Source organism: Cylas formicarius, unplaced genomic scaffold (assembly GCF_029955315.1).
Source record: "Cylas formicarius isolate icCylForm1 unplaced genomic scaffold, icCylForm1.1 PGA_scaffold_2__14_contigs__length_35257938, whole genome shotgun sequence".
NCBI lineage: Eukaryota > Metazoa > Arthropoda > Insecta > Coleoptera > Brentidae > Cylas > Cylas formicarius.
In genome coordinates, this window is record NW_026844319.1 from 32,803,631 (window position 1) to 32,823,435 (window position 19,805).

At 36.0% G+C, this 19,805-nt stretch overlaps 1 protein-coding gene across 1 annotated transcript in view; it reads right to left on the reverse strand.

Moving 5' to 3' along the window:
* The window catches only part of LOC132698180 (transcriptional activator cubitus interruptus), a 121,293-nt gene that overhangs the window by 29,136 nt on the left and 72,352 nt on the right, over positions 1 to 19,805 (reverse strand). The window contains exon 3 of the mRNA XM_060664112.1: positions 6,061 to 6,182. Within this exon, the coding sequence (XP_060520095.1) occupies positions 6,061 to 6,182 (122 nt within the window). The remainder of the gene's footprint in view (positions 1 to 6,060; positions 6,183 to 19,805) is intronic.

Sequence of the window (19,805 nt, forward strand, 5' to 3'; positions counted from 1 at the left end):
TTTCTACTTTAAACAAGCGTTGACTGTCAATTCGTTTGATATTCAAATTTCTACGTAACTACATCAAAGATTCGAAGATGCCTGAATGTAACACATTTCGATATAATTGAACGTCTTGTAGTCTCCTATGACTACCCCAAAATATTATTCCATATTTTAGTACCGATTAAAAATTTGCAATATTCTTTTATCTAAATACTGACCAAGTACTCTAATTCCGAAATAGATTGAGTTTAATCTATTTTTGCAACGGATTTATATGGCACGTCCAGTCCAAATTTTTATCAATGAATGCAGGAAAAAACTTGGCGTTTTTCAAAATCAGTGATATTTTTAAATTTGGAACTTTGTGTTAGTATTAGGTACGTTTTCTTTGTGTTAGGAATCAGTTTATTTTTGCTCCAATAAAAAAATTGCTGTTATCGCTTAACAGTTGTTATCAAACTCGTATTATCTGCTAAGTGCAGTATTCTTTGGTCTAGTTGTTCTGAGTCTAGAAACAAGTCCCCAAATACTATCCTGTACACTCCCATATAAGGACTTTTATTAGTAAAATGATGGGTTGAAAGAAGTTTAATAGTCAAAATGTCCAAAGAAATACAAGAGATACAAAAATGAAAACGGAATTGAAAATATGCGAGCGTCCACGAAAACTAATTACTAGAGACGAGAAAAAAATCAGAAGGATGGTTGATTAAATTGAAAATCTGTATAAAAAAATATTTATGCGGATACAAAGCTGTATTAAAACCCTGCAAACTAGTTAGTAAAATTAATAGATGAAAAATACTTTATCAAGCAAAACAATACAGCAATGGTGGAATGGATTTCTGGAATAAATAAAATAAAGCAAGTTTAACGTGCCTGGAATGGTCGGCTCGAGAGAATAATAAAATTAAGACTCTTAACCAAGGAGGCGGAGGCTTAATAACTGTCGGAAGAAGTCTAGCAACATCAGGTGGTAATTTAGTAGTAATTGAAGGAACAATGGATAAAAATGTTGAAGATAAAATCTGCAAGAGAGTGCACAAACAGTTGGGTCAGATAGGACTATTAATTGCAGCAAGATAAACACCCAAAGCACACTACTCATGTTGTTCGTGAATACAATACTCCTCACAGGCCTCAAACTCAATCTCGATCCAATTGAGCACTTGTGGGATATAATGGAAAAAAGAACTCATAGTAATCAAATAACCTGTAAAAATAAATTAGAAGTTTATATTTCGTTTACATGTAACATGTAAGTCGATTTTGCCTATCAGTTACATGCAACGAATATTATGAGTAAATTTAGCAGAAAATTCTCACGATCATAGCTAGATAGCTAGCTAGCTAGTTTCAGCTATTCTATCGTTATTGTAATAAGAAAGACCAACTACTTGAAGCTTTTCTTTCTCTGAATAACCCATTTTCTTAACAGAATGTTTTAATTTAAACTCCGTGTGACTGCCTGTAGGTGGGTACGCAAATATAAAAAATATCCCTGTATCTATTATAGCCCAAACTCGATTTCATTCCCACCAAGAATATCCTAGGCCGAATCGATCTACATTTAACGAGAAAAAGAACAACCCACACTGCAGCAGTTTTTCCGGAAGCAAATAGGATGACAAGTTTTGTTAATAATATAATAATAATAATAATAATAATAATAATAATAATAAGCATTTCAGCCAGGATATCTAAGTTTTATACAGAATGCTTTAATTTTATACTTTACCGGTAACCTTTTTTCTTAAAAAATCCATCGGGTTCACTTAAACAGAAGAGAAATATAAAAGATCCGCCCCAACGGGCCGTTATATAACATTAACATTCAACGCCCTCTATCGGCATACTACGTAAACAATTCACGACGCAAAAAAGCCTCTTATTATTTTCGGAAAAAATCCCGCCGCGAAAAAAACAATCCGCGAGGGCTGGACGTAGATCCTACCGAGCGCGCCAAATAAAACCGCCGGAACCGCCACAAATCAGATAATATAAAAGGCGAGCTCGCTCTCTTCGCCCAGTCTCCTGTATATTTATCGACGTTTTAATGATTTATTTTCGCTGCGGAAATGTTTGTTTGGATTCGCCGGGTCGCCTCGAATAGGAGGCGGGCGTTTATTTATAAGCTGCCGGTCGTGTTTGCTTTCGACGACGGATGCGGCGATTACATTCGCTACAATTTACCGGCTGAGGTTATGCGTGGCGATAAACGAGGCTATTTTTTTTTTACGTTTTTGTTAAAGTGGACGGTGCCGACCGAGCATCTGTGCGTAAAACTCTTATCTGCGTCAGATGATGAGCGTCTAATAGCAACCGGTCTGCGAAGTAATTAAACGTAATGAAATCGTCTATACGATTTGTTTTATTTACCAACCCTCTGTGGCAACTTTTTTTAGTTCGACTGTTCTGTGTAAGCAACATATTATTTTTTCAATATAAATATTCGAGCCAAGTTTAGGCCCAAACAGTAAAATCAGCTGTTCGCCACAACATAACCTCAAACAGTAAAAAATTCGTTTATCGCAATATATTTGTGTGCTGTGCTGCCAGTATTGAAGTTAAACAAAATAGTGACTTGAATTGTATTAGTTTCTGTTAATTAATCATTCAGAAGAAAAAAAAAACGTTCAATTTCGTTAAACGATGAACTATCCACGTTAAAGGACATTAAAAGTACATGAATATGCATCCAAAACGTATATTATACATTTAAACATCTTTTTTCGTCAAGTGATGAAATTTAATACAATATTCCCTCTGATCACTTTTCAGAAAAATATGACATTCCCTTGACAAGATTACATTTACATTACAATTACAATTACAGATACTGAAATTATGGAGTGGGCTAGTGGAACAAGCGAATCAAGCCATCCTTTTAACCTTGAAGAAAATCCTGAACAAGAAAGTGAAGAAAATGTAGAAAATTCGCCTGACTACAACAAAAACATCAATGATATTATAAATTATTTTAATTTGGTCATAGAATGGGCAAAAGAAACTGACAATGAGGTTATTTTGTTGGAATTTAGTGCTGTACTAAACCAAAGATTTATTAAAATTTGTTTGTATATTTATTCCACACAGTTTAGTTAGTAAAAAAAACAAGTAAAAATATTTCCGGGACGGTAAGTATTTTTAGACTGCATTTTTATAAGCAACTTTTTCCAATAAGAAACTTTATTATTGAAATTGGCTCAAATGAGTTGCTTATAGAGCGTTCACTGTATAATTACTTATACGAAGAGGTGAAGCATACTTTGAAAAAAACCATTTGACTACCAAAAAAGGATTAGAATTCTAAAAACAAGCAAACATTTTAAATGAAGGTTCTTGGCGCCATCTAGTTTTGGGTAGTTGCAACTCGATGCGTTAATGTAATCAGTTTTTATTAGATACTTTAACAATTTGACTTCAGAAACAGTGCCTCGCCAGTAGTAACCAACACACATGATCGTGATTCTGACCCTTGTGGTAATTAAAGAGTGAACGATAAACGAATGTTTAGAATAATGGATGAAAAAAAAATGCAGTTGAAAATTTTACATTTTTATTGCACGAGCAAGAAAAGAAACAACAATGGAATAGTCTTGGTTAAGTATAGGATGTGCCCAATAAATAATTTTTGTATTTCAATTTAGACTCTTTTATTTCGTTGATTCCAACATTATCAAAAAGTGAGTATATGTTGTACTCAATTGCAAAAACGGTCTACTTCTACTCAACATAGCCGAACAACATCACTTTCACCACACCCGTCCATCGCGTTCTATTTCTCGCTACTTGTTCCCAGTTCTCTATATCCATCATCTTTAGACCTCTCTCTATATTGTCTTTCCATCTTTGTCGTGGTCGTCGTCATTTTACTAATAAGGTATGGAATTATCTTTTGGGGGGGTAGTGGTCAACTACAGAAAATTTTTGTGGTTCAAAAGAGGACTCTTCGCACTGTCAAAAAAATACAATTTAGAGAGAGCTGTAGAGGGGTCTTCAAGACTGACGGTATTTTTACTGTATATGCTTTATATATTTATGAAGCATTGATATTCTTTTTTAAAAATCGAAAGGACTTCGAAGTACAGATATTTCATAGATATAATATCAGAACCCTAAATGTAAATTACCCTATTCACCGTTTAACCTTAACTGAAAGGAGTCCTTATTACATGTGCCTGGGATTGTGTAATAAATTACGAGTTAGAACCTTACTCCATAGAAGAGTTTTTCTGTAAAATTTAAATAATTGTAAATACGATGTAATTGAAATTTGACGCTGATTTCCTTTGTATTATTTTTAGGTAATGTATTTATGACACAATGTGAAATAAAGTTGATTATTATTATTATTATTATTATTATATTATTATTATTATTATTATTATTATTATTATTATTATTATTATTCCGCTACACTGCACTTTATATTCATTAATTAATAAATTAAATTTATCAGTTTAGAATCCATATTTGGTAGCAAAAGAGTGTAAGGAAACGAAAATTCTGGGCGCACTCACGTCATCCAGCGTGGACATCCGGCCCTGCATTACCGGCGTTAATAATAAAACTGTCACGAGAGACGCTTCAGTTGTGACGATAAGCATACGGGCGAGCGTGATTGTTTCTCGACGTACTTAGAACGAGTCTGAAAAGGACCCACATCCGGTACACGACAACGTTTCGCTTTTGTGTGCGGAAGAATCCGGCTCGAAGGACCGAAAAAACGAGTTTAGGAGAAATTGTGAATGTAGTTCCGAAACAGCCGACGCCTCTGGTCTCTAAGCAACGCACGGATATTTGGTTCACCCCGCTGGTACTTTTGTATCCTCGAAACGCATTTATCCGTTTGACGTTTGACGGACAGGCTCATCGAGTAGGCCGTTGTCGATGTAAAAGGCATAACAACGAAGCGAAGACGAGATCTCATTACGCGGACCAGACATGATCGAGTGCCTCGAGGTGCGAGAATATATCTCACTCTAATACCGTTCTATAGTAGGTAACTATCGCTAACCACGACCTTAAACTTCGAGAATGCATTGGAGTCATAATAGAACAATATTAATCATAGGTAGAACATTTATTCGCAATTTACACAAATTATTATTTAAAAATTCCGGAAACGCCATTTTTACGCATAAATTGCGGATTTGACTACGACTTTGTCAATGTCAGCAACCGGTACCAAAGGCGGGTGGGACGGGCAGGGGTGCCAAAGTAAGAGGAAGACACAGGGTAGGTGCCAGAGGTAGCACCAATGACTGGGTGTTTTCATACATCAATCATCGTGAATTCAAAAGCTGGTACTGAGTCGTGCAATATAATTAGTGTAGAGTTAAGTACTCCTCAAGGAGGAATTCTTGGTCCTCCTCCATATTTCTTTTATATGTAAATGGCTTAACAAAGAGACTAAAAGACTGTTAACTTTTTTATACCGCGATGACATAACAGCAGTGATACCGGCTAAATCAATAGAAGAGTTAAATTTCAAATTAAGATATAATCAATTGATCACGTGTGTTTGAAATTAAACAAAATCTGCTTTGCTATTAAAAGTCGGCAACATAAATTTTCTTTTGAAGCGCTGTTCTATCGTGGGCTCAAGCAACTAACATTGATCGAATATTTATTATTGAAAAAAGAATAATTAGATTAATTATTATGCGAAGAAACTTTTAGGTCACCCACAGTCAGAATTCGAAATTAAAAAAAGTGAAGTTTATAGTCACAATACACTTAAAAAAACTCCAAATTCCAAGATTTAAACACTTTTCTTAAAAAGTATCATTATCAGGTTGACATTTACAATTATAACTCGCTTCCTGGGGGAGAATTATTTATTATTGTTTTTTGTTTTTAATTTTGGTGCATAAATATATAGATACATACCGAAAGGGTAAGATATGTAGACGATGTCGCGGAATGTGAAGGAAATTCATTTTTAATAGACGCAGAAACACTAATAAACAAAAACGTAATGTTTACTTGTTTTGTTTAGTTAGTTTGTTAGTAGTACGCAAGTTTTGCTTCGAGTATAATTTGGTTAGTTTTGGTTAGTCTTACGCTTACCGTGAATGGAATTAGCGGTGGAATGCTGCAGAGAATAGAGGTACTCCATATGAGGCGGAAGTCGATAAGCGGGGTGCAGTTCCCTACTCAAGAGGATCCCGCTCCCTGGGCTCGCGCCTACCCTGCAACAAAAAGCGAGAACAACGTAAAAAAAAAACTTATTTACAAACACGACACAACGCAACATCAAAACATTTCGTTTGAAAAGGGCCCCGAGAATTATCGGTGTTGTCGCCCCGACTCATAAGGGAGCAAGAGAAATCGGAAGAAAAAAATGTGTTAGCTTCCATTTAGACATTTGGTAAATGACGTACTTAAATATCTATAAATATCTAAAAATTAATACGATTAAATTGAATTTTAAACTTTAAATAGCCGGTGAATAGAACTGGACATATGATTAACGAATAAATAAAAAAATCGGGTTCTTTTAAATTGAAATTCCTATGTAATATTGGCATACGTCCAAAATGAAGATCGATATGCTATTAGGACTGTAAGATCTTCTTCGTATACTCCAAAAGGACCCCTTACTTTCTTATGCAAAAGAGATCCTACGATCCTAAAATTTTGATATAATTTTCACAATAGTCACAAGACTGGCATTTTTCTTGTAAAGGAAAATGGCGTAATACATTGTTCAGATACCGTAACATAGTTTCAAAGTTTCCAATACGGGGTGTTTTAAATCGTGGGGAAATACATGTCTTTAGCAAAGAACTGAAATAAAACATAGTTAAAAGAAAGGTGTTTCGAATAATATGCAGTGGTTTAAGTTTTATTATTATTAAAGTTTACTTATTCCATTCTACCGCATATACAATAAAAGACTTTTTTTTTGTAAATGTTAAGCCTCACTTAAATTGATTCAATATCCTTAAAAAGTTTTCAAGTTAAACGATAAATACGAAAATTAAATTGATACTTTAGCACCCTGTAACTTTTTATCTGTCAACTTTTGGACTAAAATATGTATGTAATGGCAGTTTGTTTTCAAGACACAAAATGTGGTGCTTTTGGATTGTAAACAAAATTAACCCATAACAATTTTTATCTTCCATTATTAAAACATTTGTTCACAACGTTAAAGACTACAACATACCAGATTTTTAGGAAGTGGTCGAAAGCCATTTTTGTATGAGAAAAACGGGGTTCTTCCACATGCTAACTTACACTTGGCGGGTTTTTCATTCTAAACACTGATCTGCACGCACTTTTTTTCCTGAACATGTTATCTAAATAATCCTTGTTTGTCAATGCAAATTAGAGGGCTACTACGTTGAGTTTTGCTCGCCCGCTACACGAGAAAGCGCTACAAATCTAAACCGCTCGGCGTCACTACCGTATACTCCGTTCCCGGAATTCGTCCGGGCACGAAAAACATTCGCAATCGAGAATTAGCGCCGACATAAATAAGACGCACCGAAACGAAAACAAGACCGAAATTGAGCCTAAGCGAGCAATTTAAATACGATCGCCGCTTTATTGGCCTGGGCATGCCTTGCCTTGCGCTTATGGCCCAACGGCCCAGGCGATTTAAACTTCCCGTGGTCAACCCCGGGCGGTCACTTCCTCGATCTGGTCCGCTCCAAAGAGACACACCTGATAATGTACTCTTCGGAGTTAACTTTTATTTAGCCGTAAAAAGCTGCAGTTGTTTATGGGTCGGGTCTTTTTTTCTGGGCCTGCGCAATTACCGCCGCAGAGGCGGCACCGGCAAAATAAAGGTTGCGGCATAATGGACGGGTTTATTCGTTTACATTTCGGCCAGAGGCGTGCGGACCTCGCGGCGATCGGAAGTTTGGCCGACTGGTTTCAGCTGATTTGTCCGCAAGACCGAAAAGAAGAGGCGCCGCGCTTGCGCAGATCTTAGTGCGTGGATTTGTTGCATTGCGCATGGAAGCGTTGATGGCCCCCCGTTATACGGAAGAAGACTATTGTTTAGGAGGCATAGAACTAAATAAACAAGAAATTATAAATAACCAGCTGTCACAACATGTAGAGAAAAATCAGATTCGAATGTCAGTGACGACATCTTCGGGGCCACAAATGCGGGTAAAATCATAGTATTAGCATTATTAGATTTTTCAAAAGGATTTGACATAATACATCACGAAGCATTGTTTGCAGTTATATAAGGTTAAAAATTTCTTAACTGTCGAATTTGCTCATAAGGCCTCAATTAATTGACGTACTACTGTACGTCATTTTCACCTCTAAGATTCAAAACATACTTAAACATTGTAGAGCTCAAGATTATGCGGATTTCATTCGTATCATCTTAAATAATAATAATAATAAATCTTAAAACAATCTTATTAAAGCTCATTCTGAATCGAAATAAATACTGTTTAATCATATTTTTTGTATATTATGTCGTAAATAGTAAAAATACAACAACTGTGATTCTACAAAATTTCTGGATTCCTGCTGCGGCGGTTTTTGTCGACTTGAAACAGTTTCAGTCAACCACTGAAGAAGTCAGCAGCATGATTGGCGAAACGAAGTTTTGTAAAAATTATTACAGCAGCTTGTTGAGAATCGTCAATAACAATGTATTTAGAGTAGAAGTTGGCGTTTATAAAGAAAGAATAAATAAATAAATATACGATAATGTTTTAATGCATTCGCACCGACCTAAAATTTATTGCAAAAGAAAAATCACATATTTTTTTATTGGGCAGTCCAAATTTCGTTTTGCTAAATTCTATGCTTGCTGTGCTGGTAAATTTATTGGCTTCTTCAGTATAATAATACAATAATAGATAATACATGTTGAATTACTTTAGTTAAGAACTTAAGGTGAGGAAAGGAATAACATTTCAGCTTTGAGCGTTATTACTGTAAAATTTATTATAATTTGTATTCAATAATTTAACGTTTGTATATTCGTGCGTATATTTCAATGTATTCCAAAGGAAGCAAGAGAATGTAACGGTGGTAGAAACAAAGCTTTTAAAACGAAAGAAGTTAGTTTAAATTTAGATATAAAATTTACGAAAGTTATATGAAAAAATATAAGAAAAGTTTTAACCCTCGAACTCGTAACCTGACTCGAAGTTGCTCCATACTGCTTAGATCTTCGCTTATTTAAATTAAGACCTTCGAAATGTGGTCAATAAAGAGTCGCTCCATTTGATTAACAATCTTTACCATCCAACATGCGCGACAATCATCCTAAGTGATATTCTTGGGTTATTCTTCGTTGGGATTTCTGACTTCAGTCACGCACAACGATTTGGCCCTTCCTATTTCAGCTTTATTCCAACTTTTAAAAAGATTTTAAATATATTTATGGATCGTGGTTAGTTTCCGACGCTTCTTCTTTACGATTTTTATCACGTCGGACCCACACTCATGGCACACTCGCCCATAACACCTATATCCGGCGGAGACGCTTCCGATAGGTCCAATTAAGCAAATAAACCGCCAGATTATTAAACATTGGGGTTACAATTCGGACTGGCGATTCAATTAGACGCAGCGTTAACTCGCTTCGAATTGAAATTTCCCGGGGCCGGGTGCATTTCACATTCCGATAATATTGCCGCGTTCCAATTAAGGGCAACGCATGCGCGGTACCGTGCCACGAGATAAGGTCTTATTAACACCTCGGGTCACGTGAAGCGACAGGGACGGCCTTAATTGGCCCGTTCGAGGGTGTTATCTGATGGCGAACTGACCGCAACTCGCGTGGTTTTTCAATGTTTGTCTTGCCACACTATGGCGGCGTGTTACACACGCTTACGCGGCGACACGAACGCAGATTTTCGATCACGTTCACTACTCATTGTTTATATACAGGGCGTGGTTTACGCTAAAAAAAAAACTGTATCCGTAAATGGCCAAATTCGAGAAACTAACTTGAGATTCGAATATTTACGTTTGTAGGCATTTTAATGACTAAGTATATATTTGTTACTTATTATACCCGGTTTTATTGAAATCATATAACTTAAAAGCGTTTTGAAACAGATTTTTTTTATTTAATGCTCTTGGCCGCGTTTGCCACGATCATTCGCCATTATAGGTTATGGCCACTGCCGTACCATTAGAGAGCCAGATAAATAACTGTACATATTTGTCAGCGACAGCATAATGAACTAAATATATAGATTAAATATGTTTTGCAATTTATTTTTACAAACGACTGTAGAATAGTTTTTTTTTTGCATTTTTTTACTAACTTAACATTTAATTATGTCCTTTTACTATCTTGCATATTTTTAAAACAAATACTTCGTAGCCAAATTAATTAGCTAGCTATATTTATTATAAAAAAATAAAAATGTATGAAATATTTGTTAAACAATTTAAAAGTGGAAGAATATCGTTTAATTGAACGTTAACTAATATTACTATTATTATTTGTTTAATTAATAATAAAAGTTACCACTGTACGACTCATATTTTCTAGGTATTTATTAAAAAAATGTTAATTATTTGAGGAAGTTTTGCTAAAAAAAGGTTTAATAATGACGTACGTATTAATTATTATAATAAAAGATATTCCACAATCCGTCACAGGGTGTACAAATAACGCAACAAGTGTTATTATGAATCAAAATACAATTGGTTCAAAAATTGTGATGTTTAATATCATTAATCTATAGTTGAAAGTTAAACGTAAACGTCATTACCGGTTTTAAAATTATTAAAAAAAATTCAAAATTAAGGTTTCTTACATAATTTCGAGCAAAGTTTGTGAATTAATTATTCTTTTGCAAAATTTCGTAAAAAGTTTTGTGAATTCACTATTTTTTTTTGTAAAAAATTTTTTGGTGTGTGAATTTGCACTTTCTTTTTTCGAAATTTTGTAAACAAAAGTTCTTCAAATATTTTTATTTTATAGCGAGTGTGCCCCTGTACATAACGTAATCGAAAGCTTACAACATTCTAAAACATATTAAAAGGGTTTCTACAAAATCGCGACCTCAAAAAATAAATTATGCTCACGAGGAAGGAGAAAAACAATGACAATATTAGATAATTATAGTATAACCTTCCATTTTGTTAAGAACTTAAATTGTGCTAGTTTGTGGACTTCGAGGTAATGCCATAAATTGTCATTAAAAAAAGGCGAAACGCTCATTACAATCGAATCCGATTTAGGTAGAAATAAAAAGAGACGAACGATACCCACGAAAGCAGCGCGGTTTTCGCCGCGGAAGTGAAACATTAAGACCCGACGGCTATATACCTACCACGAAAAGGCTAAATCAAAAATAACAACTGAATGAAGCGATCACAGAGCGACGAAATTATTCACCATCTCCGTGAAAGATAAACATATAAATTATAAAAAAATTAAGCTATGCCGCCTCGTTATGGGACACGTTTCCCAAGCTTTCGAGACCCACACCCTGCCCCCCCGGAGCCCGTGGTACCACGAAATTAACATGCGGCTTGTCCCTACAAAACGATCTCGAACAGTGTAGTCACCTACGCGCGATTTTACGACTCCGCGCTGTTGCCACACCGTCACCTTTTAACGTCTAAATCTGAATCTACAATTTTAGTGCCTCCTTTCGTACTGATTGTAGTAATTGATGGTTCCTGATTTAGATTTTGTTTTGGTTGCATTGACTTTAACAACTCCTAATACATACATGTTAATAAGCGGTATTTTGGGAAAAACTGTTAATTTTAATTTTTTTAAATGCTTATAGGAATCAACAATTTTTAACTCAGTTGCATAACGGCGCATCCAGATTTCATTTTAAAAAGCTAAATTACGAGACGATATTCTAACCCATTTTGTCGACATTGCGGGTAACCTCAATAGTATAAATCAAGGTATTAACACTTATAAGACGAAACTGCAAGAGTTAGTACCACAAACGCCGAATGATCCTAGCAGTTGTGGCCAACAGAAGTGCCGACTGATATTTTTGGGTATTCTGCATGGTAATGACACGCATATATCGGACAACATTATATTTTGTATTGACAGGAGTAAGATAGATATTTTTTTACGTAAGTAATTTTATTTTCCAATGAATCATGACATAGTTATTTCAGGAGCGAAGACATAACTGTCCAATTTCTAGTTAAGTATCCGGAATTCGTTGAATCCAAAAGAGTGATAAACCCAGAAGTTGTTTTTCAAAGTCCACGTCAACTGAAAAAGAAATGCTCTTGGGTAATGGTTTATAGCAAAAAAAAATAGGTATAAAATATAGGTTAAATTTTTTATCTGAAAGTACGAAAGTACATTATAATATAAATAGTTTCGTAACGTATTACGCAACAGCAGGCAATTTTTACTGTGAATTTAATAACAGTAATAACAGTTTTCTTCCACGGATTAGCTGACTCAACAAGCCTGATAAATTATAAATAAAATTCTATACAATCCCTCCAGCTCTTTCTTAGTCTGTCTTGAAAATTTCTGTCTTTTATTGCATTGTCGAGTTTGCCAGCGTTTGAAATCACATTTCCTAGATATTTATAAGTTTTGCAGTGCTTGATGGTATCTCGATTTTGTGTTTACTCTCAGGTCCCATAAATTGTACTCTTCGGTGAGTTTTCGCATCATGTAATTTAAGTCGTCGTAGTTTTGAGCTGAAGGTCGGTAAAACGTAGTGTATATAGTCCATTAAGGGACAATTTTTCATAGCTCCCTCCAAGTATCTTTCGAACAAAGTTCGCGGCAAACAATATCCCTATTTTAGCAGTGGCCTTGGTGTTGTTGGTTTTCCTAGTTTCATCTTCATTACCGGTTGTTCTTCTTCTTATGGCGCCGTCCCCTTTCCATCATCTGAGGTCTAAATCGACGATCTGTCAACAGCGCGGACCCGGTCGAGAGTAGACGAAGACATAAAAACGAACGCTCGTCCCCCCGGCCCCCCCGGCGCGCCGCTGACTCTCGACTTTTTACCTAGAATAGTTTCGGACAATGGTCCTTCTTCCGACGACGTCGACGGAGCAGGTAGAAAGGAAAACAACTGCGGAGCGCAGCAGTGGCCCCGGGTTAACGTTTCGGCCGGGGTGTGAGGGGGGGACAGTTGTTTTTAATGACTCGGGACCATTAGGAGCGAAATAAATTTCGGGGCCGGCGAGCAAATAAATTTTTGACACTTGTATGGGGGCTTTCGGAAATTTGTTAAATAGAATCGTTACCGTTCGGGTGACGTTTTTACGCGTTCGGAAATCTGAGACCGCTCGCCACGTCCTCTGGCGGCGTTTACAATGAGACGACTCATTTAATCGTCTGAGTAGGATGACGCGTCGCCTGGTGGGAAAAATACTCGTTGCCATGGTTTCAATTTGGAAACAAATTGGCGAGAGAGTGGTATACTTCGATCGGAATTATAGTGCTCTTACAACTGACTCTACGATTAACTTTTATTACTCTTTATTACTCGAAAACCGCAAACCCTTACCCGTAACCATCCCAGGACCGTCCTAGGAAGTTCTCTACCTACACGAACATGTACATAAAAAAATTAGTAAAAAGTGACAATTTATTAAGTTCAATGTCACTTGTTTTTATTGCCGAGGTAGTTCGTCTGGGGAACATCCATCCGCTTCATTCCACGATCTCTGTACCTTTATCTACCGCAAATATAATCTACAGTTGTTTATAAAAGAACTATGTAGAAGACACAAAAATACAATAAGAAGAATAGTACTTACCTGTAAGATAAATATAATAAAGGTACTTACCCTTAACCTTTGAACTATCCGGTGAAAACGGTCTCGCATAGTTAATGCTTGAGGATCAGGTATATAAATACGTACTTTTTGGAAGGATCACATTCAAATACCTGCGTAATATATACGAACATATTGCAATTTAGATTAAACTCGTAAGAACGATACATATCACCTGATGTTACAAGTAATCGCTTCTACTTATTAGAAAATATCCCGCAGCGTCCAACTTCAAACGGTTCATTTCCGTTTAAAATAAAAAATTCAAGCTTCTGCATACATTCGTTACGGTCCATCCCAGACAAGACCTACTAATGCAGAATAAACATCTGTTGGAACGTCAAAGCAATATATTTCTGGTCGTACAATAACTTCAATTTCACTGATTTTAACGTGCTAATTCGAAAACAATTTGTTTCTATCAGCTCCGTAGTTTGGTGGCTCGTGGAGAAAGTTTTAAGGTGTTCTTGCAATTCTTACACAAAGCTTACCTTACCTAAAATTGAAAATTATTCGTTCATCACAAAGTTCAAGCAGATCATTCTAAATTTTCTCACTTAGAGTTGTCATAACCTTATCCAGACATGCGGTAGCTGGTCTCCCTCGTTTTCCTTTATTTGGTGGAACATACTCAAAAGCTTTCCTTGCCTTAATTGGAAAAAACCTTATTAATAGGCAATTTCGAAAGAATCCAAAATGCCAATATTTGAACGCAACCAACAATTTCCCTTGATTAGTTCTTATAGTCTACGAACCACCCTCCAAATACGTGCACGACCGACTTTAGCTGTGGACGTTGCCGTGTATGCGCGCTCTCGCACGGCATGTTCCGGAATATTCAAGAGGGAGCCATTTGCATCGTCTCGGATATGCACGCAAAGGTGTGGGACTGCAGCTTGGGTACTTAGTCAGTAGCTTGTGTTCCGGATTTTTCGTTTAATTACCGAGCGGCGGTGGGCACGGAATATATTATTTCGCTTTGCATAAACACTCACCTAAAATCTCTAACCAAACGATGATCAGTTGGTACCACACATTGTTGCCAATTTTAGACGGGTAACATACGTATTGTAGAGTCGATACAGGAAAAACATTTTAATGGAAATGATGGAGTCCGAAGACAAATTTTCCATTAATATGCTAGATGCAGTCAACTTTATGGTAAAGCTTGGAAAGAGGTAACAGCAGAAAAAATTCAACACTCCTACCGTCTTGCAGGAATTGCACTGGTTGGCAATGAAATCCTCCCTTAAAAAATTTTATGATAAATATAACGATTCAAATAACGAAAAAAAAAGCAGTCCCTTCAATTTCGCTCTATAGAATTTTAGTTATTTATATATTATAGGTTATGTCAATACTTGTCCAAACTTTAATGTTGTTCCAAAGGAGGTTTGTTCAGATTTTGTCTTGGGCTTAACGTGAGATGAAATTAAGTGATCCGTACGGTTCCGGCTGGTACCAAGACCAAATCGTCCGTGTACGTTTTCTCACGATTGAAACGCGACCGTTCAAAAATGCGACAGAACAGGACCGATGATCGGACACTCTGCTTGTCCTTGTGGGTAGAGACCACGATAAACGGAGCAAGTAATTGGCACTGACCACGACGTATAGTGTCGTCGTGAACGCGCAATCTGTCTCAGCGATCTAGTATTAAATATTCATGAATAGTTCTTACACTGCTGCAGGAATAACCTGCTCTTCTTGCCCTGCCCTTGTGGCGGTTTAGCATTTCGGGCCTGAGTACTCAAAAATGCAAATTGCACTTTTCTTCCATTTTCTGTGGTCTAATGAGCGTGTAGTTTAAGTTTCGATTTAAAAAAAGTCAGTTATGCTGTTTTGGGATACTTGATACTTGACAATTAATCAATAGAACCTGCCAATTTTGTTTGCTTCTTCAGAGTTTAACTGGTTTGCCTTCTATTCTGTACTTGGAACTTTGATTCGTAGCAATCATTATTCTGGCAATCAGGTGGGGCTTCATTCTACATGTTATTTGCTATAGATTTTTACTAAATTTATTGGGTTTAAGAATAACAGATGAGAAATAAAAAAAAAATAATTAAATAATTTTTTATTAAAAATAATATAAAAAAAGTATGTTTCATCTGGTATAGCGATCAGGACAGATTTTTTACAGTGGGATCCTCTACTATGACGTAAACGTCAATGGAGAGGTCAAATCGAAACTGGTGACCGATAATAGAAGTCGCATTAGCGTCATGGTGTCAGCTGCGGGTGCGGCAGCCGTCCAAGAAATTTCCCTTCTAATTTGAATCGGACATGGTCCCGGGGCACTCAACCGTCTCTCCCGCCGTTAATTATTACCCGTTTAACACCTATGCTGTTTAAAAACGCTAGAGTTAAATGGAACGCCAGAAAACCGAGTTTATCGGAGTCACAAAAGCGGGTTCCTTAATTTCCTTTCTATAAAAACTTTCTCCCTTTAATTCCGGAATTTTTACTTTGTTCCATTTCGCCTATATTTTAAATTAAGTCGATGATCACTCAAAAACTTCTTAGTTTATGTGAGAAAATGGAAGTCAAGTTCATCTAATAGCAGCATATGTAATATCCGAAATTTCCAAGCGGTATACACATCTACAGTACACACAAAACATTAAGAATAGTTGCTAGAATTTGATGGGAAAACGCCAAAGCAAAATAGAAAAATTTGATCAATACTGCATCTCATTTTTGTGAGGTAAAGTTACAAAATACAAAACTGATTCTTTTTTCCTCCAATGCGACATCAGTGTGTTATCCTGAAAACCAGGGAATCATTCAGAACTTTAAATTTTATTATTTACTAGTACAAAAGAAAAAGACAATCATCTCGAGAATGAACGCAGAAACAATATTACGTCGTATAGTGACACTTTGAAAGTGATAAACGATCTAAAAGTTTTGGAAAATAAGCATTATCTATCTATTGTTTTGAAGAAAAAAAAATGCAAAAGAAGAAGGGAATCATCTCGAGGATGATATTGTTGATACCAGAAACAATATTATATCTATTTATAGTGAAGCTTTGAAAATTATTAACGATCTAATTATTTTTTTTGCAAATGGGGATTACATTGCATTTGAACACCTCAACAATTTACAGCATTATCAATCTATTATTTTGAAGAAAATAATGCAAGTAAGGACTGCAAAAGAAGAAGACATTATTTCGAGGATGACATTGTTGAAAGCAGAAACAATCATACATCTTATCGTAATTTTCTTTTTGCAAATGAGCACTACATGTCATTTCAACACTATTATTACACACAATCTATTATTTTGAAGAAACAAGTGTAAAAGAAGAAGGGAATTATCTCGAGGATGATAATGGTGAAAGCAGAAACCTTATATTTATAGTGAGTATTTAAGGACATTGCATTTGAATATCTCAAAAGAAGATGATGATATTGTTGAAAGCAAAAACCCTCTTACGTCGTATAGTGCGACTTTCAAAGTGATTAACGATATGAAAGAGACAGAGAGAGAGCAATACCAATCTACTCACATTTTGGAGTGTTTTTAGCTTTTCGTTTGTGGTGTGTTGATAAATTATAAGTAATAAAACTGCGTACGTTTATTTCTGTTAAACGGACCCCTCTGTCAAAGGGGCAACATCGGCGGAGTGTCCGCTTATGGGAGGTTTCGTTGAACAAAGATTTTGATTATCGCGGAAACATTTTTATAGAGGTAAATGACGTCCCCGGTATAATATCGAGAAAGTGCACGGAGAGTGAGATAAGAGATGCCCACGAGGAGACGAAGGCGTGCATATAGTGCCCGTGCACAATGATGAAGTTACAAAATCCGGTTTTCTTTTGAAGGTATAATAAAGTCGTTAATCATAGTAAGTTCTAAAACCTGCTCCGACGATACCCGATCCCGAGGTTTTATTTAAATTCATAATTATTCCATTCTAATCTTGATGCAAGTGCCTACCATAATCTGCCTAATAAATATCCTAAGGTATTAAGGCAGACGTCTTCGGTAAATTAAATGGTTTATCTCGTAAAAATCAAATAAAAGAACCACTCGCACAAACACGCGCTACTCGGCCCATACGGTTGTGTGTATTTACGACGTATTCTCTTTAGGGCTCTCGCTCTCGGTTGTCGCTTTTAATTTTATAGCCGGGCCCTTATTGGATGCGTGGGAACTCCTAAGTTCACGCAGTTGCTATATAATTGGTCACTGCTAATTTTTTTCAACTTATAAATGTCTCGAACGCTTCAAAACTGTACGCGACCACTGGTCACGCACCAGTGCAATGTTGGTTGCCTGTACCACCTACATTTTTCTACCCCCATAATGAATTGAAAGCGTCCACGCGTACTTGGGGCAATGTTGGTTGCATATGCGGTTGGAATTTGCCCGAAACCTCTTCGCGCGTCTATGACGCGCGTGTAAAAAATCGGCCGTAACGACCAGTTATTTACAGTTTATGGTAATAAAGTCATTAAGGTGGGTTCCAACGTTTAATCTCCTGATCGGGACCCGGCTCGCATAAAAAAAATGTCTCGCCGCCAGCTCCGGGGGATTTATTTAAATTAAAGATCTTTTTTGAGGAATTTGGTGTTTCAACCGGATCGCCAGATTCCGGTGTGGGTATATATGCAAATATTCGGCCGACACCGCGGATCAGTGGCGTAACGTCGCCGTTCCTTGACAAACCTAATCTTCGTAGAAACAAATTACTAGGAAATGACGAGTATCGTAGTCCAGAATTGAAAGTGTATTTGATTCAGACTATATAATAGAGATAAACTAGATTCAACAAGACAGCACAGCGATTTTGTGGAAAAGCTTGGTTCAGACAACAGGCCATTTATTGTTTATGGCAAATATCAATTATCAATCAATCAATTTAGATAGAACAAGGACTTTTAATGCTAGGAGAAGAAGAGATGCTCGGTGAATTTATGAAAGTAAATTCACCGAGGAAGTCAAATCAGGTGAACTCGGCGGCTTTTGGATGGTATTTGTTGATCTTTTTGTCAAAAAATTACGAACAATGACGTGTGCGACGGTGCGTTATCATGGTGCAGAATCCACCAGTTTTCTGCCTACAATTCTGGTCTCTTTTCTCGGATTGCTTCACGCAAGATCTCTGGCCTTCTGGAACTTTGCTGCTACACGACATAAACCCAAATCATTAACCAAAATGTTTTTGACGGATCCATTATCACTGCTCAAGTCATCCGCTATTTCTAAAACTGGAGAGAGTTCTATTCTTGACTATGTAACTCTCGAGAGCATGTCGAAAACAGATAGATAGATAGTTCTTTAGTTCAAAAATTGTTAGCCATGTTAACAATAAATGAAATGACGTCAGTAGGTCAGCTACATCTTACATAAGAATTCTTTACATGTTTAGATGCCTAAGCTATATGGCTCGAGTTCAATTAAGAGTCTTTCAATTTACCTTTTAAACGCATTCCAATTATTAATTAATTAATTAATTACTTTTTGATCAAGGAGTTATAAAATGAGGTCGATCTTAAATAATTAAAAGTTTGGCAGCTACTGGCGATTTTTTTTAGAGATCGACATGAGAAGAGATAATCCAGGGAAAACAAATCATCAACTACGTTATTTCTTTTAATAATTATAAATTTGTTTGTAATCCATTTACTAATATATTTGTAACGAGAACATAACGATCAATTTTTTGTTCTATGTACTCGAAAAAACGCCTCGTATCATGTTAAAAATAGGTTTATTCGAGCAATATAACAATAAAACAAAATCTTGTTTATTTTTGTCATTTTTCAAAGGGGGAAATTGAAATTTATTTGTACTCTATTTAGTAATATATTTGTAAAAAGATCATAGCGTTCATTTTTTTTCTATATAATCGGAAAAACGACTCGTAATATGTTGTAAATAGGTTTTTTCGACCAATATTACAATATATAGTCGTCAAAGAGGAAATGAAAACTTTTTTTAGAATGAAGAAAAAAATTTTTTTTATCATTTTTCAAAAATGTTTAGTAAATTTAGTTAAAGTTAGTCACAAATAAATCGGCTTGATGATTAAAAGCCACAATAATAAAAAGCTTAAGGGGGCCGCCTTGTCCCAC